This window comes from Cinclus cinclus, chromosome Z (genome assembly GCF_963662255.1).
Source record: "Cinclus cinclus chromosome Z, bCinCin1.1, whole genome shotgun sequence".
In the NCBI taxonomy this organism is placed as follows: Eukaryota; Metazoa; Chordata; class Aves; order Passeriformes; family Cinclidae; genus Cinclus; species Cinclus cinclus.
The window spans coordinates 73,788,773-73,816,296 of NC_085084.1; the positions used below are offsets into that span (position 1 = coordinate 73,788,773).

A 27,524-nucleotide genomic window follows, 5' to 3' on the forward strand; every position below is an offset into this window, starting at 1 on the left:
TTGTAAGTAGGTCCATTTATAAAGTAAGATGCGAGCTATAAGAACATTCTACAAATTCTGTTTTATATGTTTTAGAAACTTTGATTCCTTTTCCACAAAGACGATGGGGTATCAGACAATCTGTGTACTCTGACAAAGAGCTAGTCTGTCAGAGACTTCCTTCTGAAAACTATTGATTAATCACTTCATACCCCGTGCTTCAGCATTATTTCCAGAACTTTAAGGTATCATCTACTGATTTGAATTTACATTTTTAAATACATATTTCATACTTTATGCTTATAAGCCTGCTGTGGGAATTAATTCAAAAAGACCATAACATGATAATTACATGACTTCAGAATAAAATACTGTTCCATATTCCATCTTAGTGGTTGAAGCTGATTTGATTTTCAAAGACCAAAGCTATTCAATATAAATAGACAATACACAAACCACAAAATCTTAGAGGAGCAGCTACATGATCAAATAAGTTATAAAATAGATACCATTCAGAATAGAGTAATAAATTTTCAAAATCTCTTGTATCTTTTGGATCTCCAGGATGTTGTATTAACGAATGCTTTGTACAACCTAAAAGTTAATGGTTATACAGAATGAGGCATTTTCTGGTTAGCGAGGGAATTAGTTATGTTTAATTGGTCTCCTGGTAATCTGTTTTGTGATATTTTCCTTCAAGGTTATGCTAATCAGTAGACAGAAAATCCTACTACCCACCGGCAAATACTGGAGAGAGCCTTTGGCTTGTGGGAAGAGCTTAATGGGAGCAGCTATGCTCTTTTCCTAAGACTCTTGACAAAGCACTGTGAAACAGTGCTGCATTGACAGGCAAGAGCTGTTGCTTCAGTCACTTCCCTCAGGGAAGATCAATAGCAAGGTGAGTAATGAGAAATGCCTGTCTAACTGAAGCCTTCAGAGCAGAAGGACCATCTGTGCCAGTTAATCATGCAAACCCCCACGGAATTTCTGGACAGCTTGCTTAAAATATTAAAAAGTAAGTCAGGATAGATTTTTCTTTTTCTTCTTTTTTTTTTTTTTTTTTTTTTGTTTGTTTGTTTGTTTGTTTTCTTTTAAACTGGACTCGCCAGACTCTGTCTCGCAGTGCTGTGGCCAGGTCTCTTCTGCCCTTCCTAATCCTGACAAACGTCACAAATGCCAGAACAGGCATGGATAACAAAAAGAGCCTTTAACCTACATGTATCTCGCCAGCTCTCCACACCAGATGCACTATTTAGTCCTTCTAAAACAGAGCGCGTGCTGCGTTTTCCCACCTTTCTGAATTCCGAAAGCTTTTTTCCCCTCCGCCGCCAGTCTCCCAGGGAAGCAGACGAGGCCCCCGGCGCAGCAATCGCACCTGAGCGCCGCAGGCTGCGTGGGGCCGACCCCGCACCCCCTGCTCCAGCGGGGCCTTGTGCCACAACGGGGGCTCTCGCTGCGCGGCGGCCTGTGGGGGCACACCGTACAGGAGCACTGATTCGTCTCAGAATACTGCTTAGGCTCAGAATTCCTTCATATTCCCCAAAGATGTCTGAAGTTTCTCTAATAAACTGTTGTAAGTTCGTATTTGCCTTTCTGCGGTGCTGCAAGTTATCACAAAGGCCGAGAACAGGAGCAGCAACACGGGAGTTTCACACACACTATCTAAAACCAAGTAATTTCTCCCTCGTTATCACTTTATCACTGCCTCCCGGGACACTGAGCGTACTGGTGGGGAAGGGGTGACATTGTCGCTGTCCCCTGGGACACGGGAGCACTGAGGGCCACCGGGAACACTGTTGGGCATAGGAAGCACTGGGGCTACTGCTGCTGTGCGTCGGGACACCGGGGTGCGCTGGGGGTTGTCACTGTGCCCTCACGGCGGGGGTCGGTCCCGCGCCCCTCACAGCGCCGCGGGGCGCAGAACGCGACCAGATCCGCCGCGCGCCGCCTACGTGCCTCGCGCCCCGTCCCGCGCGCCACCAGCAGCCGGGGCGGGGGCACGCAGGGGCGGGGCGACAAGCTGGTCCTCACCTCTGCGCATGCGTGGGCGGGGCTTCCCGGGGCGCGGGGTGGGGCACGCGGTCGCCGCGCGCTGTGCCCCGGTTGGCTGGAGAGGGCGCACGCGCCGGGGAGAACACCCCGGCCCTGCCCACCGGGGGGCGGGTGCTCGACGGCGCGGCTCGCTATTGGCGGGGCCGGCGGCTGCGCGCAGGGAGGGCGGGGCGGCGGGCGCGGCCGGGCCATGTGTGCCGAGCGCCGCCGCAGAGCGGCCGCAGCCGCCGCCGGCAGCGCCGCGCCCGTCTCCGGGAGCGGCGCAGACTTCGGGAGATGTTCTCCTTCTGGGGCTTCCCCTGCGGCCGCCTCAGCCTCGCCGGCCGGGCTGCAGCTCGGCGCTCCGCGTTGCTATGCCAGCGGGCGGAGGCTTCCCCCGCCCCGCCGTTGCCGGCGCTGCTCGGCGGCGCCCACCGCCGCCTGCTCGCGCTCGGCGGGCTGAGCCCGTCCGCGGCGGCGGCAGCGGCCGGGCGGGTGGCGGCGGGCGCCGCGCCGCGCGGGACGGGGGCGGCGGGGGGCGGGTTCCGGCCGTCGCGGGTGGCGGTGGTGGTGAAGACGACGCGGTACGAGTTCGAGCAGCAGCGGTACCGCTACGCCGGGCTCTCCGAGGAGGACCTGAAGCAGCTGGTGAGCGGCGGGAGGGGCCGGCGGTCCCGGCCACCTAGGGCGTTGCTGCCAGGGCTGTAGCAGAAGTGGAGGGGCTACCTAGGGTGATGCTCGGCTGCGGCGAGCGATGACCGGGGTGATGCCCGGCCCTTGGGGCCCCGCCGGGCCGCCGTGACCGAGTGTCCCTGGGGCTTCCCCGGGCCTTGGTGGGGCGGAGCCGGCGGCCGTGGAGGTGAGCGGGGTCGCGGCCGCCGTTCCCGCGCTGTGACTCTGCTGCCGACGACTCTGGCCTCCCGCCGCCTCCCTCCCCGGGCCCCCGGTCCCGATGGAGCCGCCGGGCGGCACTGACTGGGAGAGGGACACGAGCCACGCCACTGGACATTCATCGCCTGCATGCTGCCGAGAGACTTGTAGTAAGCGTGTTTGGGTTTTACTCTAGGAGGGATTCCAGCAGCCCTTAGCAAACTGCAGTATTTTTCTTGGTGTGTGCAGTATAAAGATTAGAGAAGTGCATGCTGAGGAAAGCACAATGAAAAATCCACTCTGAGTCTTAGAGTTGGCTGATTCGCATTTCCTCTCTTTTCTTGCCTCACATCCTCACTCCATCCTTACGTGTTTTCCTCCATCCAGGCAGCCAGATCTCTCTCAGATCCACCCTTCTTGTTGCAGTTTTTAGAAAAGCTTTTTCTTTAGTCTCTAAGAAACCTTTATGCTAAAGGTCTGTTAATGAACTAAGGAAAGCATCTCTGAGAGTTGATATGTACACCCAGTGCCTTGTCTTACTTCATCTCCATCGTGCTCAGTGAAATCACTTGGTTCTCCCTTTACCCTGTGGCTTTCTCCTTCCAGTGTTCATCTGCCACCGTTGGGCTGAAAGATGGTACCTGCAGGAATTACTTTGGCTGCTAGCAGTCTCTGAAGACCATGTCATGAGTTCATATTATTATACTTTTATTTCAAATAAGTCCATTACATTAATTTGTCCACAGATTAGTTTGTGTCTGAGAAGTCTGTCACAGCTTTGGTCTCTCACAACTGGAAATATTTTCGATCTCTATTGACTTGCAGGGTTTGGATTAAACTTGTATGTGTGCTTAGCTCAGATAGCAAGGACAAATGGCTGCATAGTCTTGCTTTGTGAAGAATTGGGATAGAATGTATGGTATCTACAGCAATGTCTATGTGCTCCAGTTGGTCATCTAGCAAATTCCTGTCCAAACATTTTTTACATATTTTGTATAGCTGTGTAGCCGCAATCCAACAAGTTTAATGTCAGTCTGTGTTGATTCTCATGTAGGATCCTGTTGCTGAGGTGTCTCAGTACTTCCTTTCATAGGGTGGTTAGAGGGAAAGAAAGTCTCTCACAGCTCAACTGTAAGGCACTTTCTTTTAATTTAGCTTTTGTGAGAAGTTATTTCTTGTTGTTATGCATAGAGGTTGTCCTCAGTGTGTAGCTAAACCCAGGACAAGTAGACTGGGTTTGTTTGGTTACTTTTCCCTGACTGCTTCTGTACAGGAAGGAGTGGGACACTATATCAGTGGGCATCCTGTAAGGTGTTCATGACTGAATGTAATGGTAGCTGCCGTTTTTTTTTTTTCCCCCTCACGAGAATGCATATTTTGCATGATTAGTGATCTGTATCACTCTGAATATGCGTTTTTTAAAAAGTAATTGTGAACTCAGTGGGTGATTTTTAACAGTTGCAGAAACACCTTAGAGTTTGTCCTTTTGGAGAAATTTACAGGTACACAATAATTCTTGGTATGTGTGACAGTTCTAGAATTTCTGCTCTAGGTCTGGTGCTTTTGAAAGATCTACCTTTCCCCTTAAAATATTGCCTTGTGAGGAATTGCAGCAATAAAACTTGGTGTTGCCAGGTAGACAAAGCCCAACTTGCCTAACTATGTGTGTAGCAATATTGAGTTGAGCTCTTGCTGTATGAGCAGGAATACAAAGATTTGTGCAAGAACACACTGAAAAGGTTTTGCAGAATTTTGTTTTTGAAATAGAAAATAAGAGAGCAAAGGAATTATCCTTGCTGCCCATTTCTTAAATTTTTTAGCCAACCTGTAAAAATTTCTGTGTTTGCGTTCTGCTGTGACTCTGGTCTGAGATCTTTTTTTCCTCAGACTGAGTTATGACAGCCTCACTGGACATGTTATATGAAGATTCAGAATACTCTTATCGTCTCTGCTGGGGACAGATCACTGTACCAGAGTGAAGTGTCCTTCCCCGCAGAGCCATTGTGGGCAGCTTGGGAACACAATGCATTTTGCTTCCTGGTGTTAACTGCAGTTCATGCTCCCTGGGTTCCGTTTCTCCTGGGGAGATGTAGGAAGCTGCTCCAACATATCTGATCTCAGAAATGAGCCCAGATGCAGTGTCTTTGGGTTTGCAGCTCAATTGGGTTGAAGGTCCACACAGAAGTCAGGATGGGAGTTGAGCTCATGTGAAAGCCTCACGCTGGGATACAGGCAAAATGAAAGCAAAAGAGCATAGAAATTTGTCTTGCTTGGAGCTGCTGGCCGACCCAGACATAGTGGGGGTGGCATTGCAGGGGCTCAGTCTTTGGGTGATCCTGGAGGAGGCTTGTAGTGTGAGGGAGCCAGCACCAAAGGAGGAGCATGGTGCTGTCATCCTCTGTCATGGACCTTCAGATGTCCCGATGCTGGCTATCTGAAATAGAGGTTTAGATTTGAGCAACCATACCTGGGCTTGTTGCCTGCTTCTAGAAGATAGCTGATGTCTATACTTGAAAGCTTCAGGTGTCAGTATAGCACAATTAAGAATTGTGAGCTTCATCAGTTCTGCCTGATCACCTAGACAGGAGAGGAGTCCTGAATGTAGCTGTTTCAATCCATGTGTTTATGTATTAAGGCTGAAAATGCAGTAAGTAACTTAATGCAGAAATGGTGGCATCTTTGGGTGCACATCCTAATGAGATGAGATTTGTTCTGTGTTTAAGGAGGTTGAAGATGAATCGGTGGCATACACCAATGTGTACTAAAATATGATATGGATCATAGTATATATCATTATCTCTGACAAATACAGTGTATATCACAGTATCCTCCAAGAAGCAGAATACCAGTAGTGAAGGTGACTGGCTAGCATTTCTAATAAGCCATAAAGTCCCTGGGCACCTGTAGCTTAAACCCTTCTGTGGTCTTTTTTTTGTGGACACCAGTGAGTCATATTATACAAATACTATGAAATGTTGTGAAGTCAAAACTGCAAAGTCACAATTACAGAATTTTTTCTCTGTGTAAGCAGAGATATGAGAGGTAAAGAAGCAGTCCAGACAGCAGAAGAGCAAAACTAATGGAGGAGAGCTGGAGAGCAAGGGCTACTTTCAGAGATCTACTAAACACTAACAGAGAGTGTTCAGTAGGTCTGTGAAAGATGAAATCTTCCATTGCCTCTCTCTACCTGCATGTTGTACATTCCTGCTCCAGGCAGTTGTTTCTACCTGACTTGTGGCAGATTCTCTTACATGCTTACAAATATGTTGTTAAAATATGTTTATAACTCTACATAAACAAACCTGACTATCCTAATTAGTAGTCTAATTCTGACCTAGTTTGAAAAGTGTAATTAAGTGCTGTATGCTGTTGTGCAGGGGAGGGTTTCAGAGTCTTTTGTTCAGGAGGGAGATTAGAGACCTATAAAAATGGGTTTTTAACACCACAAAACAAAGCATGCTCCAAAATGACTCAGCAATTTTAAAAAAAGCTATATCAATAAATTCTATGCATCGTATCATACAAGAAGTATTTTCTTTACCCTTATGAAATTTAAAGGGGCTGTTGGATTTCTAAAACTTGCAGTTACCAACTTTAAGTTTTACTAATCTTTCTCCCAAGTCCAACAGTTTGCTTACTGTAAGTGACAGCAATTTGCGTTTCTTGTGACCTGGTTTACTGGGATTAGCATCTAAATATGACTAATTACAAAAGTGGATGATCCAGTCAACTAATACTGAAGGCTGTTTCATGTTCTCTTTATTTCACTCTCATTAAATCCATGCAGAGGAAGCACTGCTGTTGTCCCTATGTAAACTAAGAGAATATAATGCTGCAGTAGTAGATAAAGCTCATTTCCTGACTTCTGGTTTTTGTTTTGTTTGATAGTGCAGATGTGATAAGTTGCTGATTTGTCACAGCTGTAAGGTAGTTGGAGAAGATGAACAATTTACCTGTCCAAACACATTTCTTATACAGTTCTAGTTGTCTCTGAAAATGTCTTATCATATGAAAAGTTGCATTTGTCTTGGTCTCGATTGGAAGGAAGTTGTTCAGTGGGGACTAGAGTTTATACTGTTGTGGCTGGTTTATGTGTCTTTGGCGCAGAGAGAGAGGAAGTTGGAGGTTTGGAACAAGTTTTAGCTCTTTTGGAACACTGCAACTAATTGCTAGGGCTGGTCATCTCAGTGATGTGAAGTTCATACAGCTTTACAGAAAAGGGGTGTCTGCTTAGGGAAGAGGTAACATGTCAGGATATTGCCTCCCCTGAATGAGGCCACTGTGAACTTGCACAGGTGGTGCATAGGGCAGCAGCAACATCCTAAGCAGGGCTGGCCAGGAAGGAAGGAAGGAGTGTTGCCCAGGAAGTAGGTGGGCTTCAGGTGGGGCTCCTATGTTGTGCACCAAAACAAGCTCACAGAACTGTGGATGGCGTGTGGGAGGGTGTGTGTAGCAGTATACTATTCCTCCCACACTTCAGCTCCTAGTTGTGGTGTACAGCACCACTTGTTGCTAGCCTGTGCTAGCTAGTAAAGTTTTCATATCTCTTAGAAAATTCCTTCTTGAGGGGAATGTACTGTTTTACCTTTAACTTGATAGGTGATGGATTTTCGTTTCTAATTACAGAAGAATTCTTTGCTACTTTTTACATTAAGTGTTCAAAGATACCCTTTTAGTATCACTTTTGAATTACTTTTCCTGGGTGCTAGTGTAACAGGCTTGCGACTTACATGCTACCACCTGAAGATACAGTTTTTGGAAAATAGCCAGGTATTTTGTTCTTAGATTTCTGGTTTAGAAGACTGTGCTTCAATATAGATACCTGCGATCCTCTTGAACACTTATTAAGGAAGTACTACTCAAATATTTTCAGAACACTGGGAATTTTGCAAATGGAAGGAAGGCAGTAGAATGAAAAAGCAATATGCAAACTTCAAAGTTCACATGAATTCTTATTTTAAAGTGAAATCTGGTATTTTAATGGACAACTAAAAGAAAGTTGCTTTTCTGAAAATCACTAAGTACTAGGCCATTTAACCCTGTGTCCTCTTGTGGATCCAGATGTACAGGATATATTTGAAGGTAGTATCTTTAAAAATTTCCTTAATGAATGAGGTAATACTGTGGAGTTTTTCATTGTCTGTTGAATTCAGACTACGCATCTCTTATCTCTTAATGTGAACTTTTTCAGTAGATGTTCTTTTATGGAGCACATAACTGTGTTTTAAAGCTGTTAGGACTGTACTGTTCTCTACCTTATCCTGAAAAGAGGGAGAGGTACTAACTAGTGAATTGGAGCATACAGAATTCAAGACACCGGTTATATTCCACTAGGATTATATAAAGACAATTTTTTTTTTCAGAAATAAAATTTTTGAGCTAATTGACTGGAGACTGGGATGGGTGTAAATGCTTTTCAAGTTAGACAAAGATGGTGTGCATTTGTTTATCTTTACCTTTGATATTTAATATATTTGCATCAGTGTTATGTCACTTTACTTGCATATGTTTTATTAAAAAGTTCCTCCGATTATGTTGTTCTAAAAGGGGTCTGGAAAATGATAGAAACAATCAAATGCAATGTAGTAGTTATTTTTTTCCGTAAGATTTGTTTTTCCAGTGCACCATTCAAGTATACTCAGTCACATATAGGATGTAGATATAAAAGTAGGGAATTTCAGTGTAATTCACCTAAATTAAACTTCTGGGGCTGTATTGCGAAGCATATGATGCTTTATACAGCTGAAGAAGGCTGCTTCTTGGAAGTGACTTTAATGTTGGTTTTAAGTACTCATTAGTTGTGATTTATAGCATCATGTTGGTGTTTTGCTGAATTAATGAGAATGATTGAATTGCCTTAAGCAGGTTTTCCATAAGTCTTTTAGTGCAGAAAGCAGTACCGTGTTTATAATTGCTGTGTTTGTAGTTAACACAACAATTTGCTCTGCATTACCCTCTGAGTTGCAAACCACTATGTGTATTCTTCAGATGTGGTTAAAATTACGATAATGCTTTAATGTGGTGGATGAACAATTAGAAAACAGTTCATGGCATTTTAACTTTTGTTCGTGTATGCATCAAACTCTTGCCGTAAAGCAGTATTTCTGTAAAACTTCGGGAACATAATTGTTGCAAGTGAGGTCTGCTATTACAGAAGTAATGGTTTACAAAATCTACGATATCTTTACTTCACAGTCATTATTCTACAGAAGACACATTAGTATAGAGCAGCATTTGAAGGCCTGCCATGACTGTGTAATGAAAGTGAGGGATCTGAATTACTGAAGAAAAAAGTGAGAAAAATTATAAGGAAAAAATATTCCTAGCTAAAATAGCCTGCTGGACGTCTGTAGTATGAGGAATGATGCAGCAAACTGGTAGAAACAGCAAATAGTCAGGGACAATATTGGGAAAAATACCTAGCAATTGACAACAAGTTGGTAAGTTAGTCAGTAGTGCTAGTCAGGTAACTCCAGCCTTTTTGCCTTTCTTGTGTAGTAAGTACTGACTTACTGCATTGGTTAGCTTAGCATATTTTTTTTTTAAACAGGTGGCTAGGGGCCTGTATGCTGTGTAATAATCCATACTGGGAAGGGAGGAGAAATTTGATTTAATATTGTGACTTGCAACTCAACAGTAATTTGTATTGGGAAACTTGATTCGTATTCAAGGCCTTATGGAAAACTTAAATCTGAGCCTTGATACTTCTGATCCACAGTAGGAATTTGTTTCAGGAACCTGGTTGATTTCTCTGATGCTGTAGTTAAAGCAAGCACTTACTATTAAGGCCTTCCTGTAAACAATGCATTACCTTTGTGGATTGGATTTTTTTAGCTATTCAATTATCAGAAGCCATTTTAAGTTCACTCAGGACCTGCAGCTGCTCACAGAGACTGGTTTTTAGGCTCACTTTAGAGAGGGTTTCAGAGCACTAGTGCAAGTCTGAATGATCTGGACTGCAGGCCCTTGAAGGAGCTGGGTGTCCCAAAATGGGTTAATCCACTGGTACCGCAAACATAATTCTACTGAAACTGGTCCTGTTGTTAGCAAAAGGTTGAGTGTATTAGGTTTGTGTGGCCAGGTTTTGGTAGAGGGGAAGACTACAGATGTGGCTTCTGTAAGAAGCTGCCAGAAACTTCCCCCATGTCTGGCAGCTGATGCCAGGTGGATCCAAGAGGGACCCTCGCTGGCACAGGTCAAGCCATTTATGGTGGTAGTGTAGTTTTGGTTGGTAAAGTATTTGAGTGGAAACAATATTACTGTGTATGTGTAATTGCTCGAGGAGAGGAGTGAGGCTGTGTGAGAGGAAGAGCTCTGCAGCCACCAGGTCAGTGAAGGAGGAGGGGCAGGAGCTGCTCCAGCTGCCAGAGCAGAGATTCCCCTGCAGCCCCTGGTGCAGCCCATGGTGAGGCAGCTGAGCCCCCACAGCCCCTGGGGGACTGGGGGGAGCAGAGATCCACCTGCAGCCCCTGGAGGAGCCCACACTTGAGCAGCTGGGTGCCCGGAGGAGGCTGTGACCCCATGGGAAGCCCGTGCTGGAGCAGGACCTGGCAGGACCTGTGGCCCATGGAGAGAGCAGCCATGCTGGAGCAGGTTTGCTGGCAGGACTTGTGACCCCACTGGGGACCCACAGAGGAGCAGCCTCTCCTGAAGGACTGCACCCTGTGGAGAACCCAGACTGGAACAGTTCATGGAGAACTGCAGCCCATGGAAAAGACTGACGCTGGAGAGGTTTTGGAAGAATTACCTGCCGTAGGAGAGCCTGCAGGCTGGAGCAGGGGAAAGAGCTCTACTTCAGCAGTGTCTAAAACAACTTGAGATGAGCTGTCTATTTCCCCCATGCTCATGTCCCTCTGCTGGGGGGGGGGGGGTGGGGGAGAACTGGGACAAATGGGGGTATGAAGGGGAAGTGTTTTAAAGATTTGTTTTACTTCTCATTATTCTGATTCATAATAAATTCAGTTCATTTCCCAAATCTGAGTCTGTTTAGTCTGTGATGGTAACTGGTGAGTAATCTCTCCCTGTCTTTAACTTAACTTGTGAGCCTTTCCCTATATTTTCTCTTCCCTGTCTTGTTGTGAAGGGGTGTGATAAGATCAGCTTTGGTGGGCACCTGACATCCAGCCAGTCAGGGTCAAGATGCCACATTAAACCAGTGTCTTATCAAACATTATTATTCAATAAGCCTTGAATTTTTCAATAAATACTTGAATTTGACTTTTTTTTTTCTAAATATAATTGTCTTACTGTCTTGAGTCTTTATCAATAGCCAAACCATATGAGATCTAATCATGCGTATACTAGTTCTAGTGCAAGAGCAATTAGACCACATTTTCCCTTTTAGGAAGTCAGGCAACTTCTGTGAAAGGAGGGATATTAAAGATCTCTCTCGGCCTGTCTTCACAGGAGAGGTGCTCCACCCCTCTGATAATCTCTGCCTCTCCTCTGGACTCACTCTAACAGGTATATACCCTTCCTGAGTTGGATGCAGTGCTCCAGGTAGATCTCAGCAGAGCAGAGGGGCAGAATCCCCTCTTTCCCCTGCTGCCCGCAGGACTCTGGATGGAGCCTGGGGTGTCTTTCTGGGCTGTGAGCTCACACTGCTGAGCCGTGTCCAGGGGTTCATTCATCCAGTCCTTCTCCATGGCTGCTCTTAATCCCTTCATCCCACAGCTGGGTGCAGCCCCTTGCATTTGGCCTTGTTGAATTGTATGAGGTTTATTCAGACATGCCTCTCCAGGTCCCACAGATGACACCACCATCCTCCAGCATCTTAGCTGCACCACACATCTTGGTGTTGACAGCAAAGTTGCTGTCTGTCACTGATGAGAAAATAGCAGTTGAATCTCATAAATGATACTTGTTTTCTGCTATAAATTGAGGGTAGGTGTGCTGTCCTGTGCTTACTGTGTCATGTCCAAACCTGGGTATCTGTTGTGTACAACCACCAAACTCAGCTGACCCATCAGTTCCAGCTGGTGGGTGGTAAAAACACTAATCAATCAGAGCTGTGGTTCAAGCTTGCTGTGCCTGCCCTAGCAGACCCTTTTCTGTGGGAGACTTGAAATGCATCTTCAAAGTACAGATTTCTGTTGGGCAAGTTCTTCTGAGGCTAGCTGTTCAGTTTATGTTTTGTTGCTGACATTTTATTATCTTAAGATTCTGAAGCTGAACCGTGCTTTAATCCTATGTACTTGTATGTGGATTATTTTTACATTTTGAAATAAAGAAGCTTAATGTTTCATTTGAGTTCCTAAGAAATCCAGTAGTTTAGTGTGTGCCTGACCTGTGAGGAAAACTGTATTTGTTTTTAGCATGACAAATCAAGCTTTGTCTTAACTAGTTATCACTAGAACATAGGATAATTACTTGCCTGTAGATTGACTGTCTGATAATTTAGGAAGTTTTGAATGAAGTCAAATTTAGCCAGGAAAGCTAAGAGAAGTATATGGCTTGAAACACGTCCTATATTTGAAACTGTTTCTAGTTCAAAATTTAATGTATTGAGAATAATATCTTTCCTGTTCTGTCACAATCTTGTTCCTTTTAAAGCAGAACAAAAACTGAATGCTAATTTTGGCTATACTTGGGGCACATGGTTGAATCTCAAGAGACAATTTCTGAAAATACAGGACTTAAAGCACTGTACTCTGCTTAGAAACAGATTGTTATGTTAGTGCTCATAACATTTTTGTCTTTAGATTAAAATTAAATATTTTTCTATTCAGCTGTTGATCTCTAAATTTATTTGTATTGTTTGGTTGTTATTTTTGTAGAAATTAGGTAGATTGTAAAGCAGTGATCTGTTTTGTTTTCCAACTGGGATGCATGTGTGGGCAAGTTCGTTGTGGAAATTTGAGAGAGTAATTGTTTCTAGATCTGTACTTTTCATTGTTGTTAGTTGTTTTTTTTTTTTTTTTTTTTCCTAGTCAGACATTTAGTTTAACTGCTGAATGACCATCTGTTGTAAAACAAGTTGTTGGTACGCCAAGGCATTAACTCCACCCTGGTACAGTTTAAGGCTGTGCAAAAGTTAGTGCTGTGAATTAAGCATAAGCCTCGTAATGAGAGTATATATGCATTCATATAAGGCCAAAGCACATCTGAAAAGTTCCATTTAATCTTACTGGACAAGTCTAGGGATGGGCCACAGAGATGATCATGGGGCTGGAGCACCTCTTCTGTGAGGACAAGGCAGATTGAGCTGTTCAGTCCCGAGAAGAGAAGACTGAGGAGAGCTTATATCACCTTCTAGTACTTGAAGGGACTCCACAAGAAAGCTGGAGAGGGATCTTTCATCAGTGAGTGTATTGATAGGGTGAAGGGAATGGCTTTAAGCTGGGAGAGGGAAGATAGATTTAGCTGTTAGGTAGAAATTCTTTATTGTGAAGGTGGTGAGGCTCTGGCACAGGTTGCCCAGAGAACTCAAAGTCCAGATATTAATAACTTGAAAGTCCATTCATCTAAGAACTCACAAAGGGGAAGCCTGACTGAGCCTAACCACAATCAAGTATATCCAACAGGAGTGCTAATCATCAGCTGCTCTCACTCGACTACTCCAAAGAACCAGAGAAGTGCCTACAGTCCCTGTGCTCAGAGGCACAAAATCACACCTTAGCTGAGCTACAGTGGCCCTCTGGAGGGCCTCTGGTCCAACCCAGGCTCAAGTAGTCAGAGTCCAGACTGGGTGGAGCTGTAAGCAACCTGGTCTAGTGGAAGCTGTCCCTGTCCAGAACAGGTTGGCTGGATTTAGATCATCTTTAAGGTCCCTTCCAACCCAAATCACTCTGTGATTCTGCTAGGATAAGATGCAGAAAGTTCTCAGTAGACAAGTTCACTCCAGACAATATCCATGTTACTGTATTGAGAGAACATACTCTTTTATCCTAATGCTTAATGAGCAATGCCAGTAGGACTCAGCTATGGCTTTTCCCATTTTCTAAATCAGGGATCATAATCCACATATGTAGACAACAGTGGGTATTCTGATGTTGCTTGGCTTTGTGTTGGTTTCTATTTTTGTGTCTGGAAGCCATGTCCTTGTTGTGCAGCATTGTTCCTGCAAGGCAAACATTACTAAAGGACAGCAGACCCAACAGTTCAAACCAAATGCTGTGGGACTTGCCAGAGGTGTAGGCTAAGACTTCAGAAGAAAGGCAGTCATGCAAAAGTCCCTTGAATAAGTAACTATTAGAGGAACTTTGTGAAAAATCATCTTTTCCTTAAAGAAGGATCAGGCCAGGATATTCAAGAAGAGCTTTTCTTAGGTATTTAGACCTTTTTCTTTCAGTCTAAGGAAAAATAGCTCCATTCATCGGAAGTGTTCTGTTCCCCTGAGTATGTTTTCTACTACAAGCTCTTCTAGAAGCCTGCCTTGCATTGCATTTCTTCTGTGAGGTTTAAGACTACTACTGAAGTTGTGCCTGAATGTATTTTTGTTCAATTTGTCTTTGTTTTCATATGCTAATGCACTTTTTGCTGGAATAGCTCTTGTATATGGGTATATATATTGTCTATATATTCATGCATGTTATTTTGTGTTGTATTAAGGTAAGATTAACAGGCATAATTGTAAATCAGAGCTTCCTCCAAAGGAAGAAGGCCCTGAAAGCTGTCTTCATGCAGAATCTAACACGTCTTGGCATTTTCAAGGAGTCAGTTGGCAAAATCTAAGCCTGGCATTGGTTTGGGGACCTGACTGATGATTTGGCTTGGGAGCCAAGCTGTCCTTGCACTGTCTGCATATCCCAAGTGTTTTCAAGGTTCTTTAGGGAGGTGATCATGCACACAGCAGGTGGACTGCCTTCAGCTCTTTCAAAGTCAAAAGCGGGTGCTAGTCTCAGTTTTGTCTTCCACTTTGCTCTAAGTGTAAACCTCTTTCCAGCAGCAGCATTTATCATAGTTTTGGTGTGGCACTCAGGTGCTGGATATGAGGCAGGAGCAGAGGCTGTGAAATTCAGGTCCATCTGTCTGAACACTGGGAGACACCTTTTCACTGTGTGGGTGGCTGGACAGTGGCACAGTTTGCCCAGAGATGTGGTGGAGGCTCCATCTATGAGTATCTTCTAAAGCCATCTGGATCTGGATGTGTGGATTTGGATGGACCTGCTTGAGCCTGGGTTGGACCAGAGGCCCTCCAGAGGGCCACTGTAGCTCAGCCAAGGTGTGATTCTGTGCCTCTGAGCACTGGGACTGTAGGCACTTCTCTGGTTCTTTGGAGTAGTCGAGTAGTCTCGAGTAGTTGAGAGCAGCTGATGATTAGCATTCCTGTTGGATATACTTGATTGTGGTTAGGCTCAGTCAGGCTTCCCCTTTGTGAGTTCTTCGATGAATGAACTTGCAAGTTATTAATATGTGAGCACAGAGAGATGAGCCTGGAGATTAGCAGACTGTTGTAATCTCAGAGGCCTTTTGCAGATCAGGACAATTGGTTAACTCCATAGATATAGCAGCACCATTTAAACTAAAGGCCCTAACTTTTCATTTTTCTTGCTTAGTAATGCATGCTTACTTGTTCTAGAGCTAAATTCAAAGAGGAGATCTACATATTCAATTCCTGTTCTACAGTGCTGCTGAAGTGGTTCCAGTTGTCAGAATACTGACAGTTTATTTGCTGGGCAACCTCTTCTGTTTTCTGAAGCTGTTGATGAAATAATTTAACTCAGCTATGGCAAATGTAAATTACAGAACAGAGTCTGTTCCGTAGCAATGGCATTACCCATACCTCTCCTTCCTGGTAATGCCAGGGAAATACTAGCTTTTGGCTTACCACTGATGTTGATGGCTCAAAAACCTGGAAATGATCATCCACATAATTATTACATTATTATTTTTCTGAGATGAAGGCTCTCTTCCATCAAGTTGAAAGATAGCATGCTGACAAATCAGCCAAATAAATGAGGTACATAAAATTTGAAGATGGAGTTTGTGGTTTCTGTTTTGTGTGGAACTAACAGCAGACTGAAAAAAGTGTGCCACAGCATTCTGCTTGTCAGATGCTTGTTTCATTTGCAACAGATACTTCTGGAGGAAGTAATTTTAGTAATTACTGAATTTAGTAATGGTTTGGAAATTGTTTGATTGTGGATTTCTTGTTCTTTTGGTAAAGCAAGATCAACTTGTGCTTCGAATGTCCAGTTGAAAATTCTTCTAGCAAATTAGACCAGTGGTGCTCAGCAGCAGATGTCTGTGGGAGGCAAATACCTCTTTTTTCCCTTTCTGCCTTTTCCTTTCCCCTCCAAAGGGATGATGGGAGGCTGACAGCAGATCCAGCAATGGGCAGTGCTGTAACTAGCATAGCCCTGTGTCATCTTTCCCTCCCTAGAGCCCACAGGGGCATCGTTCAAGTTCCCAGTGCAACACCATGCAGGTTCAAGTGGTGTCTGGGGTGCACAAGTATTGTAGTTCAGGAATAGAAACAAAGGGTTTAGGTGTGCGAGGCAATTAATGGCACATAACACCCTGTATCCTAGTAAACCAATGCGGGTAGCCTGTGAAAAAATAACCTGCAATATTGATCTGGATGTTTTCTGATCACCCACATGCCTATGTGTGCATGTGATCATACATAGCTGGCAGGCAGCTACTCCCACTGTCTTCCTTTAGTGCTGTTGATGCACCCACGCAGCCTGTGAGTCTCTGTTGGAAGTTGTTTCCTGATCCCAGCTATAAGAACACCTGAAGATTTTGTTCCTGCAAGTTCCTTCCAATTCCACACACTGAGTGGAACAGCAATACAGTTCCAGAGCAGCCAATTCCATTCTTTTCTGTAACTTCTTTGGTACTGAGTCTATCTTACCTGCTTAGCTCATGGCTGGATTTCTTGACATGAATGGGTGTCAGATGAATAAAGATTTCTTTTCTGGGTATTGGATTGTGGTTGACTGTAGTTGTCATATCCTGACAGTCCTCTCCTCTTCCCTCTAGAGGAAAGTGTAGAGGAGAAATCTATGAAAATGGGATTAGACAAGGCTGTCTGGCACCACTTTCTCTTGGAATGGTATAAAACTTTGAATAAAGGCACTTGAATAAATTGCTGGAAGTGCCTGTTTAGAGCTTCTGGCACAGATGAATTCCTCTACACAAACTCTAGGAGAAGTTCTGTTTTTCTGCTGATATTTAACTATTCAGGGAAAAGGAAGCCGTGACAGTATAGTTGTAGATTAATTCAGGCTAGGAGGAGCATCAGGAGCCTGCTGCTCAAAGCAGGATCACTTTCACTATGAATGTATTTATAGACTCCTTTTGCTTAACATCCTTTGCACCCTTTCTTTCACTTTCTTTATCTCCATGCACACACATATTTGGCAGTATTAGCCCCAGATGAGGGCCCCCCTTGCTAAGTAAGATAAAGAGCAAATGGTGACTGAATTACTCGCACAAAAACTTCTTGCAAAACTAATCTGCAACAAGTCAGTAATCTCACCTGCCTTCTTATGAGTGTGTCTGTATAAACTGCAGACCGGTTCTGTGGTTTCAAGAGTGTGTTGAGATTAAGTATTCAAATTCTCCAGTTTCTAGGAAGGATGAGACTAGAATGCACCTGCACGTCTTGTTATTGTTATCAACTTGTTTGAAAAATGTGGCATATAATCCAGGAAACAGTTCCAAAGGTAGTAGGTGGATTGTCGTTAAGATTTTTTTGATGCACAGAAAGTGTCACCTTTGTCAGTAATTGGCAGTCTTCCATTTTCGCTCAAATACAATTTGAAGGGTAATGCTGTAGGCATTTCGGGCTGCGTTTTCTTAATTGTCATTCCTGTTGCCTTTTCTGTTGTCTGTCTTCTCTGCAGCGCAGTTTTGAGCTAACTGGGTGCTTCAGCAGAAGTACAGTTAGTATAAGTATTCAGAAGTATAGTTAGTGTAACTGTATAGATTCATGTAGAGTTTAAATCAGTTAGCAGATTCAGGAGGAGCAAAGTATCTGAAGTTGCATGGAAGTCAATGTCGTATGCTTGTTTGCATATTTGTGTAGTCTGTTGATTCTTGCTTATTGTGGCCATTTGATTCATTTAATGAACTTAATGAACTAGTCAATATAACCTGACAGCTGTGTATATAGAAATGTAATTAATGGAAGGCTTATAAAAATGTATCTCTGCTGAGAGAAAATACATGCTTTTTAAATAGCTTCTATTTACGCTGCTCAAGAGCACTTACTGTATACTTCTACAAAAACCATTTGTGTCTTACAGCTTGCCTTGAAGGGATCTAACTATGCTGGTCTGCTGGAACGGCATCGCATTCATACAAAAAACGTGGAGCATGTTGTAGACAGCTTACGGTAAGGATGTATGGGTGCTGAGGATTTCAGATGCAGTGGGAATACCTATGGATTGTGTGAAGCAAAAGCCTTGTGTTACAAATGCTAATAAAATAGGAGTACTGAAAAGAAAGGGGTGGAGATGAACAGTCATTCCTGAAAGAACCATCATGTGAGCTGGCTCAGTTCAGCTGACTAGCATGTTCTATTATCATCTTGCAAGTAGTACAGGGTTTGTGTGTCAAAGGTTTTTAAGCCAAATATTACTCTAATTACTCTTTAGCTGCATGACAACTTTTTGGAAGGCTGTGACAACAATACAGAACAGAATTGAGACTTTTTCTGACCTTTACAGGAATGAAAGGATAGAAGTTCGTCTTGTTAAGCGTCGAGAGTATAATGAAGAGACAGTTCGGTGGGCAGATGCTGTTATATCAGCAGGAGGTATGACTTTATGGAAGAGAAGTATTTGTTTCAGTATGTTTCCGTAGATATGTTTCTCAAAAATACTTTGTGGTGTTTGAAGCAACTGGAAATACACACATTCTGAAAACAAATTGCTAATCTAATTGTCAGAAAATCTGACAAAAAACAGTGCATATGACCATCTTGTCTACCTCTAGTATCTAAAATGGAAACCTATGGAAATGAATCCCATTGCACGGCTACTAGAAAAGTTTTTCTTGTGTGAACAATATAAACTGCAATTTACTGTCATTTTCAACTAAAGAGGATAAAATGCTTGATGTCATGTGATTTTATGTAGCCCTAAAACCTAGTCATTGTTTTTTGGGATGTGAGGTATAGACTAACATAATATCTCATGGTCCCCTTGCTCAAACTTTCTTTCTTGCTTTCACACTTAATCCAGTGACTGGCCTATCAAGTTGGATGGTACAGGTAAAAGTCTGCAGCTTCTGAACATCTTGTGCCACTGATCAATGTTTTCGAGATGAACCAAAAAGCAATTAACCTGATTGTTTATTTTTATTACTGGATTGCAGCAGTTCATTCAGTGTTATTTTTTGGGATATGCTGTAAATACAGAATTGTGTTGCTGGGCTGTGACAGAGTGTTCACTTATCTGTGGCAAATAGGCTTGACCACAGCCTTCTCTTAGGTACTGATCGCCATGAAGAATGGGTAGAAAGGTTTATTCCTGGAGCATCGAATTACACACTTGTAGATCTCAAGGAGCTTCCCTAAACTTCCAGTTTGTCTGCAGCAAAAATTTTAATGGTTGAGGCAAGCAGCAGGGAAGTGATACATCATCTGAGGTTTTCAGAGCTTATGTCTTCATGCTGTTCAAAGCTTATATCTTTATGCAAAGACTGAATGAGGTTATAGTTTTCTTTCTGTTCAACAGACAGGAAAAAATACCAATGTCTGGAGAAACCAGTACATTTAAATATATCTATAAAGATTTCTACTTACCTAAGACTTCTTTGCCAGGTGTGCCTCTTTGGGGCCAAATAAGACCTTAAAATTGCCTTTTAGGAGGACAACTGGGATGAAGCTAAAATCATTGTTTTTATGTGATTCATAGTAACATTTGGTTTTGTTTCCTGTCTCCTGTGGTTTGCTTTAGCAATACATTCTAAATTTACTTTTGTTAAAGAATTTCTCTTAGCTGCTGATAAATGTACAGAAATTTCCATAAATCTCTTTTAAAGCTTGCTTCTGCCACGTTTAATTGCCTGGGCATGTATACCTGTGAGATAAGTTGTACTTTTTCCAGTCGTGTTTTTCATGTTTTCCATCTCAAATTTGGTTGTTGCTACTCTTAAGAGTAGTTGTCACTACTCTTATTTGATAAGGTGTCAGTGGTTTTGTCCCATTGTAATTTTTGTCCAGCTTGTGTGATTTGTTGTTGATATAAACACACATAATACTAATGGTGGAGTACATTCTGTTCGGGGTACTGGAATGTGGAGTGAAACTAACTTTTGATCTTTTTTTTTTCTGTAGGTGATGGTACAATGTTGTTGGCAGCCAGTAAGGTCTTTGATAAATTTAAACCAGTCATCGGAATAAATACTGATCCTGAAAGGTAAAAACATATTTGGGAAAGCAATGGTTTATTTAATATTAGACACACTGTGCATTTGTCTTCATGGTGCATGGCTGTAGCATTTGACAGCATAAACATCTGTTGTTGATTCCAAGGAAACCTGTTGCTTTTTTAGAGAAGTTTCCACAGAGGTTATCCTGATCCATCTGAGAGGACATTAAGTAGTATTGGACAAGCATGTCTGTGTTACACTACCACAAATGTTCTCACACACAAGTGTAACAGCACTTGCAGCTAGTTAACTTGTATTACTAAACAGAAAATTGAGGCTAGAGATGGCAGTATAGAACTTAGGAAGAAAGGCTTGGTAAAAGCAGTTAAGTGTGGTGCCTGAATGCACAGAAACTTAATTTCTTTGTGAAGAAGGTGAATCCAGTAGAACCTCAGATGAAGAAGTTTGCTGTGGTTTCTTAATGTAAATCGTAAGATACCTCAGAAGCTCAGTCTCCTGAGCCAGTTGTTGGCACTCAGCTGTCCTATTATAAACTCTGCACAAGCTGCACCCACCTGCCCACATCAATCTTACAGCTCAGTAGATGCAGTGTGTTAGTACTGCTTGGTTGGTATAACCTTCAAATGGATGGCAAGTGAAACTCAGAATTCACCAAGGCTCTGCCTGCTCAGAGGTCCAGATTTAGATTTCTGCTTTTGATGTTGACAGTTACTTTATTCCTAGTGTATAAAGTGGTGGTCAAAAGATTTTATTCCTTTAATGCATTCTCTTCCAAAACTTTTCAAATGCTCTGAGTAGCTAGTCTGCATTATCAAGTCTGACCAGTAGGGTTCAAATAACAAGTGCCTTGAATTGTCACATACTACTCATGGAAGGGAACAGTGTTTATCTTCTAGTTTTGACGTGAGATTCTTTTGATCTTAGGCATGTTGTTTAGCTGTTCATGTTGCTAACTTGTGTTTAAGTGGAGGAAGTTTTTTTTTTTCTCACCTTCCAGGTTTATTAAACTTTAATTGCTTGCCTAGAGTGGTGACAGGAGCTATATTAGTGTTTACATACTTCTGCAGGGTTATTAGCTGGACAGACAGTTTTTAGGGGAAGTGTGGGAGAAATATCCTGTCTCAGACACACAGACTCCAGGAGCTGAAAGCAGATTTTGCTGATATGATACTGTGCAAGAATAGTAGAGATTCATAAAGGTCTAAGAAGTGTAGCTTTGCTAGATGTAACACATAGGGAGATTTGTTTTGTTATGTTTCCCAAAGGTACCGAATTTGAACAGTAATACTGTGGTTTTCATTGTCATTTTTTGCTACCAGGTCAGAAGGTCACCTGTGCTTGCCTGTGAGATACACACATTCATTTCCTGAAGCACTACAGAAGCTTTATCGTGGTGAGTTCAGGTAGGATTCACTGATCTTTCGTTTTCAAAAACATACAGGGGTTGGAAAACACCTAATCGTGTACATTTCCCAAGGAGCAGGTGAAGCTTAGTAAAATCTTGATGCTTCAAATTGTGAATTCTGTGTAGATGTTTATAATGTTGAAAAATGAGTTTGTGGTCAAGAGTGACGCTGGAATACAAATGATAAAATTTACTGCCAGTTCCAGCAAAAAGTCTTCTGGTATGATCTGCAATAATTGATTTTCACTTCTGACTTAGCAAATTCATAAATGAGGGCCTGAATTCTTGAAAGCGGTATATTGGTTTATGTATTTTAGGACTGTCCTGGTTTAGGGCAAATTTTGGAAGAAACTTTTGAAGTGGTCTCCTCTAGAAAGCTCCTTCAAGCTCCTTCTCTCCCAGCTGATTTGGGAGGAAAATCTCCAAGAAAAGTGGATTTAACTGTTTATTTAACAAGCAAAGTACTCACAAACATGAAAAAATGGATAGTATTAAACAATAAAACCTCTTGCTGTTGTGAAGAGGTGGCAAATTCAGAGACAGTGTGCTTTTCATGGGCTGCAGCTTGGATCACTCAGTCTCTCTCAGTCCCTCCTGTGCTGGAAAATGCTGTGTCCCAGCCCCAGGGGCCACAGGGGTGAGCTCCTGATGTCTTCTGGGTTTTCAGTCCAGAGCAGGGCTGATGAGTGCCAAGAAAAAGAAAAACCACAGTCCAGGGAACTTTTGTGCCTCAGCTAGATAAAAAACCCCAAACTCTCTCCTGCTCTCTGTCCATACTGCAAACAGCCCAGTCCGTGAGAAGGAATGCAGGTGAGCAAGTGCAGCTTCTGCAGAAAAACTGTGCAGAGCTTCTTCTCTTCTCCCCCTTCACTCTCAGAAACTGTCCCAAAGGTGATGAACTTAATATCCAGCATAAGCAGAACAGACAAGTGAGGATACAAGCGTTATTAAGTCACCCTAGGACAAGGACTCAAAAACATGTAGTACAGTGATGGCCATAAGAATAGAAGCTAATGAAACACAGTTAGAAAATGGTCAGTGTGTTGCATCTGAGGTTTTGGTGATTGAGATTAAGTGGTTTAAATTTTGCCAACAGATTAGTGTAAAGCAAAACATTTCTTCATGGTGAATATAGCTTGATGTTTTCAGTACTAGGAATTAAAATAGAATAAACCCACTTGATTTAAAAAGAAACAAGCTGAATTTTAGAGGATGGGGTAGGGAAGTGTTTAATAACTAATTAAGAAGACACATTGTTCTGTAGTAGAATGACTTTACAGAATATTTTTGTGATGAAAAACCATCAAACAGATGGGTGTCACTCATGTGAAAGTGTATAGCAATTGATTTTTGTTTATACTTCTAGCTTATTAAATTTTTGACTTGAAGTGTAACCATATTTGAGCCGTAGAAAAGTTATGAAATTAAATGCATGCAGTTGCCAGGAAAAATAACTGAAGGACTTTCAATATGTATGGCTAAAGTAACAGGTACTTTCAACTCACTTATTCTAAGACTGAGAAAACAGAAGTTTTTTAGTCTCCATCATTATTTGCTGAAGTGAAACTCATAGTGCTTATTCAGATAACCTCCCTTGACATGTGGCAATTTTGATGTTCTGTTGGAAACAAAGTTATATTTTTGTTGCTGACATGTCTCATTCATGACAGAGCTGAAACCTCACCAGGGTGAAAACAGAAAGTATTTCTCTAATTATTTTTCTGAAACAATAGGAACTTTATTCTTAAGCAAGGAGGTGAGCAGGTATTTAATTTGAGAGTTCTTAGATTTGTTTGGCCCTAAGCAAACTTTGGAACAGGTAACTGAATCCTTGTCTGGAAGGGCTTCTGGTATCTTGGAGCTGTAGTGGGTGGTGAGTTGGCAGAAGCTGGAAAAGGGCAATTGTTTTTTTCTCCTTATCCCTGCCGTATCTATCAGTGCAACAGTCTGTGTTAACATGGACCTTGTAATCCATGAGACAGCCAACATTATTGATTTATAAAGGACAAACTATATCAGATTACCCATGTATTTTATCTTGGTGGTCAGTGGTGTAGCAGGTTCTCAGAAAAGGGGCATTAGGAGTACAGTCCCATTTTCTAATTTTGTAGGGGATGTGACATGTTCTAGATATGAGCATTGTCAAGAGGCTTTTATAGTGATACTCACTGCATGCTTTCTGCATGACTACCTGAAATCATACTTGTAATTTAAGGGCAGACAGAATGTGAATGAGGCTCTGTAAAGATGACAGGAGGAAAAAATTAGCAGTGTAGTCATATAAAGCATAAGTCTCTTGTAATTTTAGGAAAAACTGGTTACTGTCACCTGGATATCAGCAGTATGATCAGAGAAAAGATGTGCTCATAACACTCTTGTGATTTGCTTTCTTAGACAAAACTATTGCTATTTTGTTTTATGAAATATCTCAGGCTGTAAGAGGAAAATGAATTGATATCTCTAGGGAAAAAAAAAATCCAGATGTTGTAACATAGCTTTTATATCCTTCTCTTGCTTCAAATGAATTCCTCTTAAGTACCCTAAATTCCTAGACCTGGAGGGATTGTTAAAATGAGAGGATTCTTGGGACCTTATATATAAAGGGATACATAGAGCTGTTTTTCTGGACATGAACAAATACAAGCAAAAGGTGTTAAAAGTACAGCATGTATTTCTGTATAAATTCTTGAGATCTCTTTATTCTCAAAAGCATTGTATCAGTCATTCATTCACATATTAGAATCACATGCCTAAAAAGGAGAATTTGTTACATGCAATTTATGTAGGCTACTTTTGGCCAGTGTCTTGTTATTTTACACATGCAAAAAAAAAGATTAGGTAGCAAACTGGTAAATGTAAAGAATTTGCAATTAAGTATTATTAACTTTCTGTATTTAGAAATTATAGTAGAAGCTATAAAAATTGAAATATGACTTTGAATATATTTAGCTCCTAATCTTAAGATGTTCTGCTTTGAGAGTGGAGACTCTCAGATCCTATCTAATTTTGTAATGAATATTTCATACTGACTTCTTTCTCCTCTCTTAGGTGGCAGTGGCGGCAAAGAATCCGACTGTATCTTGAAGGAACTGGGATTAACACAACCCCTGTGGATTTACATGAACAACAGCTAAGCCAAGAGCAACACAGCAGGGCTCACATAAATGAAAGATTCCAGGATCAAAGTAGGTTAAAATCTGACAAGAATGTAATCACTCTGCTATGATAACTTGGAATAAAGATAAGGATTTGTAAAAGTTTTAGTATTTGAAATACCTGTTGTCAAAATACCTGATCTTTTATAAAATACTGTCTCTTAGACTTACTAGAACTACTTGAGCATGTCTGTGTGTTTGTGTACGCATGCTGACTTTTAAGTTAGCTTGATAGAGAATTGTAAAAGCTGGTCTTGGACTACCAGCAAGCAAATAAGACATTAGAAGTAAGAATCTGTCTGTACATAATTTTTGAACACTTTCAGCTCTTTTCTTTATGGTGGGTTGAAAGATGTATGCTTTTGTGCCTTTGTCCAATACTGCATTTGCTCACTAAGAAGTCCTTGTCAACATGAGCAATTTGTTAATCCCTTTTAACTACCTTGTGGTATGATGTCCAATTCTCTGAACTTCATCAGAAATGTCTGTTAAGTCACTGCCAGTGAATTTAATGTGGCTGGAAGAGTGAGTGACTGACAGAAGAGAAGACTTCATTCTGCCTGCTTGCCTGTGACTTTTCAGGGAAAAGTGTCTGAACTTAAGTATCATTGCTGACCTTGGTTTAAATATTTATTGTCTCCAGTGAAGGACAGTGACCGGCCACAGAGTAAATCAGTGAAAAAAAAAGTATTTGAAGAAAAAGGAGCATTAGCTCTAGAAAACAAATTCAGGCAGCAGAATCTGCCCTCCAATGAATTGTGAATGTTTTTTGAAAACCTGTGTTTTAAATCCGTGATTCAAAACTGTTACATTTGATATCTGCAGGGTCTGATATTTCTGGTCCACATCTTTTACCAGTGAGAGCACTCAATGAAGTCTTCATTGGGGAATCTCTTTCATCCAGGTATGTTTGACTGTTTGTTGTTACAGCAAGGCATAGTTGACTTAATTTCTTTTTATGACATTGCAAGGGACACTCAGTGATGAGATTTTACTGTCAAATTTCAGTTCTAGTCTATAAATATTTAACACTGATCATATTACCACTGATTACAAAGTGTATTTTCAAAGATGTAAGTGCAGTGTTAATTTCTGGTTTTCTGCCTCCTGTCTGGTTATTCTTTCATTTTTCCTGTCTTTTGTCTTTCAGTTTTACTTATGATTTAAATATCTGTCATTCAACTGCCTCCTTTCCTGCATATCTTCTTACATATATTTTAATAAGCTTTTAGCATGACCTAGCAGAAATAGCTTTTATCATGACTCCTTTGTCTGCCTTTATGTCATTATATGCAAAGGTATCAGCCTGCTTTTGGCAGAAATCTTGTTATTGATGGAAAATAATTATTTCCTTTATTTAAGAAATGTGTTTGTATCAAATCATGGTACTGCCTTATCCAGGATACATTTGACTGTCTTTTCTGTCCTCAAGATCAATGCAAGCCAAACAATAAGAAGGACATGGGGAATATGACTGGGGCTGTGGTAAAAGACATGAGTCAGGATTTGACCAAACTTCTACTTGTAATTTGTATCTGTTTTTGTTTTATTGTTTATCTTTTAAAAAAGCCCTGAACAAAAACAACAACAGAAAAGCCACTTTAGAGTTTAACAACTTGTGTTTGTACAGTGCCTGGGACACTGATTGCTGGTGCAAACAACATAAATGTTCTACGAGTGCTGTATTTTTTTGTCTTTACTTCAGCCTCAGACTGGCAGAAGGAATTAATCTCAAAGACCTACAAATCCTGCTTTCTACTAAATCAAGCCAAATTTTATCAAGACTCTAAGAAATTTATTTAATGTGCAGTGATAGAGGAACAAAAAGCTGATTTCCAATGCTAGGAATGTCACAAGTATATTGTGCTCTTGGTTCCACTGTATTTGAGGAACACAATACCTCTAGAAACAAACCTCTAGAAATAAGTATGGTGTTAATAGGACCTTAGACTTGAAGACTTAAATGTCATAAAGACAAGTCTTGTCTAAAGACAGGTCTGCTGTGTTCAGACAAAATTACTTCAGGACTTTTAAGGACTTATTCTGTATGTCAGTGATGGAAACAATAAAACTGAAGAAGAAACACTAGAAAAACTGTCATACCCAGCTTGCAAAAATTACATTAAACTGAATCAAACTCTGCAGCTGTGTTCTTAATTTACTTCCAGCTCTCTAATCTCCCCATCTTCTCAAGAGTGATTACACAACATGCCCTTAGTTACTGAGAGTATAAACTCTTTGACCAAACAGCCAAGAGCTGTTTCTAGTGGATCCAGACTGAAATAATAGCTCAGTAAGTTCTGTTTACTAAGAAAGGTGAAACTCAGTCATGCATAAAGCAGTGAATGTGGCATTTCTGAGGTGATACCTATTAATCTGAAGCCTGAATCACACTGTTTGAACTGGGCACTGTGAATATCAACAAGTTAAATTCATAAAGATACTCCTGGATATTCTGAAGCTTGTAGAGAGAAACTTTGGTCTCTAGGCCTAACACTAGGAATCCCCCGACAGATGAACAGTAATGTGCAGGAGATGATTGTACATCAAGACCTACTACTTTTGAGTTTTAGGAAAAATTTGGAGAGAAATGTAAGCCTGATGATTGTGTAAAGCTATTCATGAAGAATCACTGGATTTTTGATTACTGAAGTGATCAAGAATTCAGGTTCAATTATGCTATTGCTTACTGATGTTGAAATGTTTAGTGTTCCTGGACATAATTTAATGAGAACAATCATATCATAAACACAGTTTTTGTACTACAGCTACGCAAGGAAGGTAATTACTTATAGTTT

The 27,524-nt window shown here is 41.6% G+C and overlaps 1 protein-coding gene across 1 annotated transcript in view; it reads left to right on the plus strand.

Moving 5' to 3' along the window:
* The first annotated feature begins 2,307 nt into the window (after window positions 1-2,307).
* The window catches only part of NADK2 (NAD kinase 2, mitochondrial), a 33,021-nt gene continuing 7,804 nt past the window's right edge, over window positions 2,308-27,524 (plus strand). Inside the window, exons 1-7 of the mRNA XM_062513027.1 lie at window positions 2,308-2,658; window positions 18,075-18,163; window positions 18,498-18,586; window positions 20,111-20,192; window positions 21,486-21,569; window positions 24,620-24,756; window positions 25,552-25,630. Of these exons, the coding sequence (XP_062369011.1) occupies window positions 2,308-2,658; window positions 18,075-18,163; window positions 18,498-18,586; window positions 20,111-20,192; window positions 21,486-21,569; window positions 24,620-24,756; window positions 25,552-25,630 (911 nt within the window). The remainder of the gene's footprint in view (window positions 2,659-18,074; window positions 18,164-18,497; window positions 18,587-20,110; window positions 20,193-21,485; window positions 21,570-24,619; window positions 24,757-25,551; window positions 25,631-27,524) is intronic.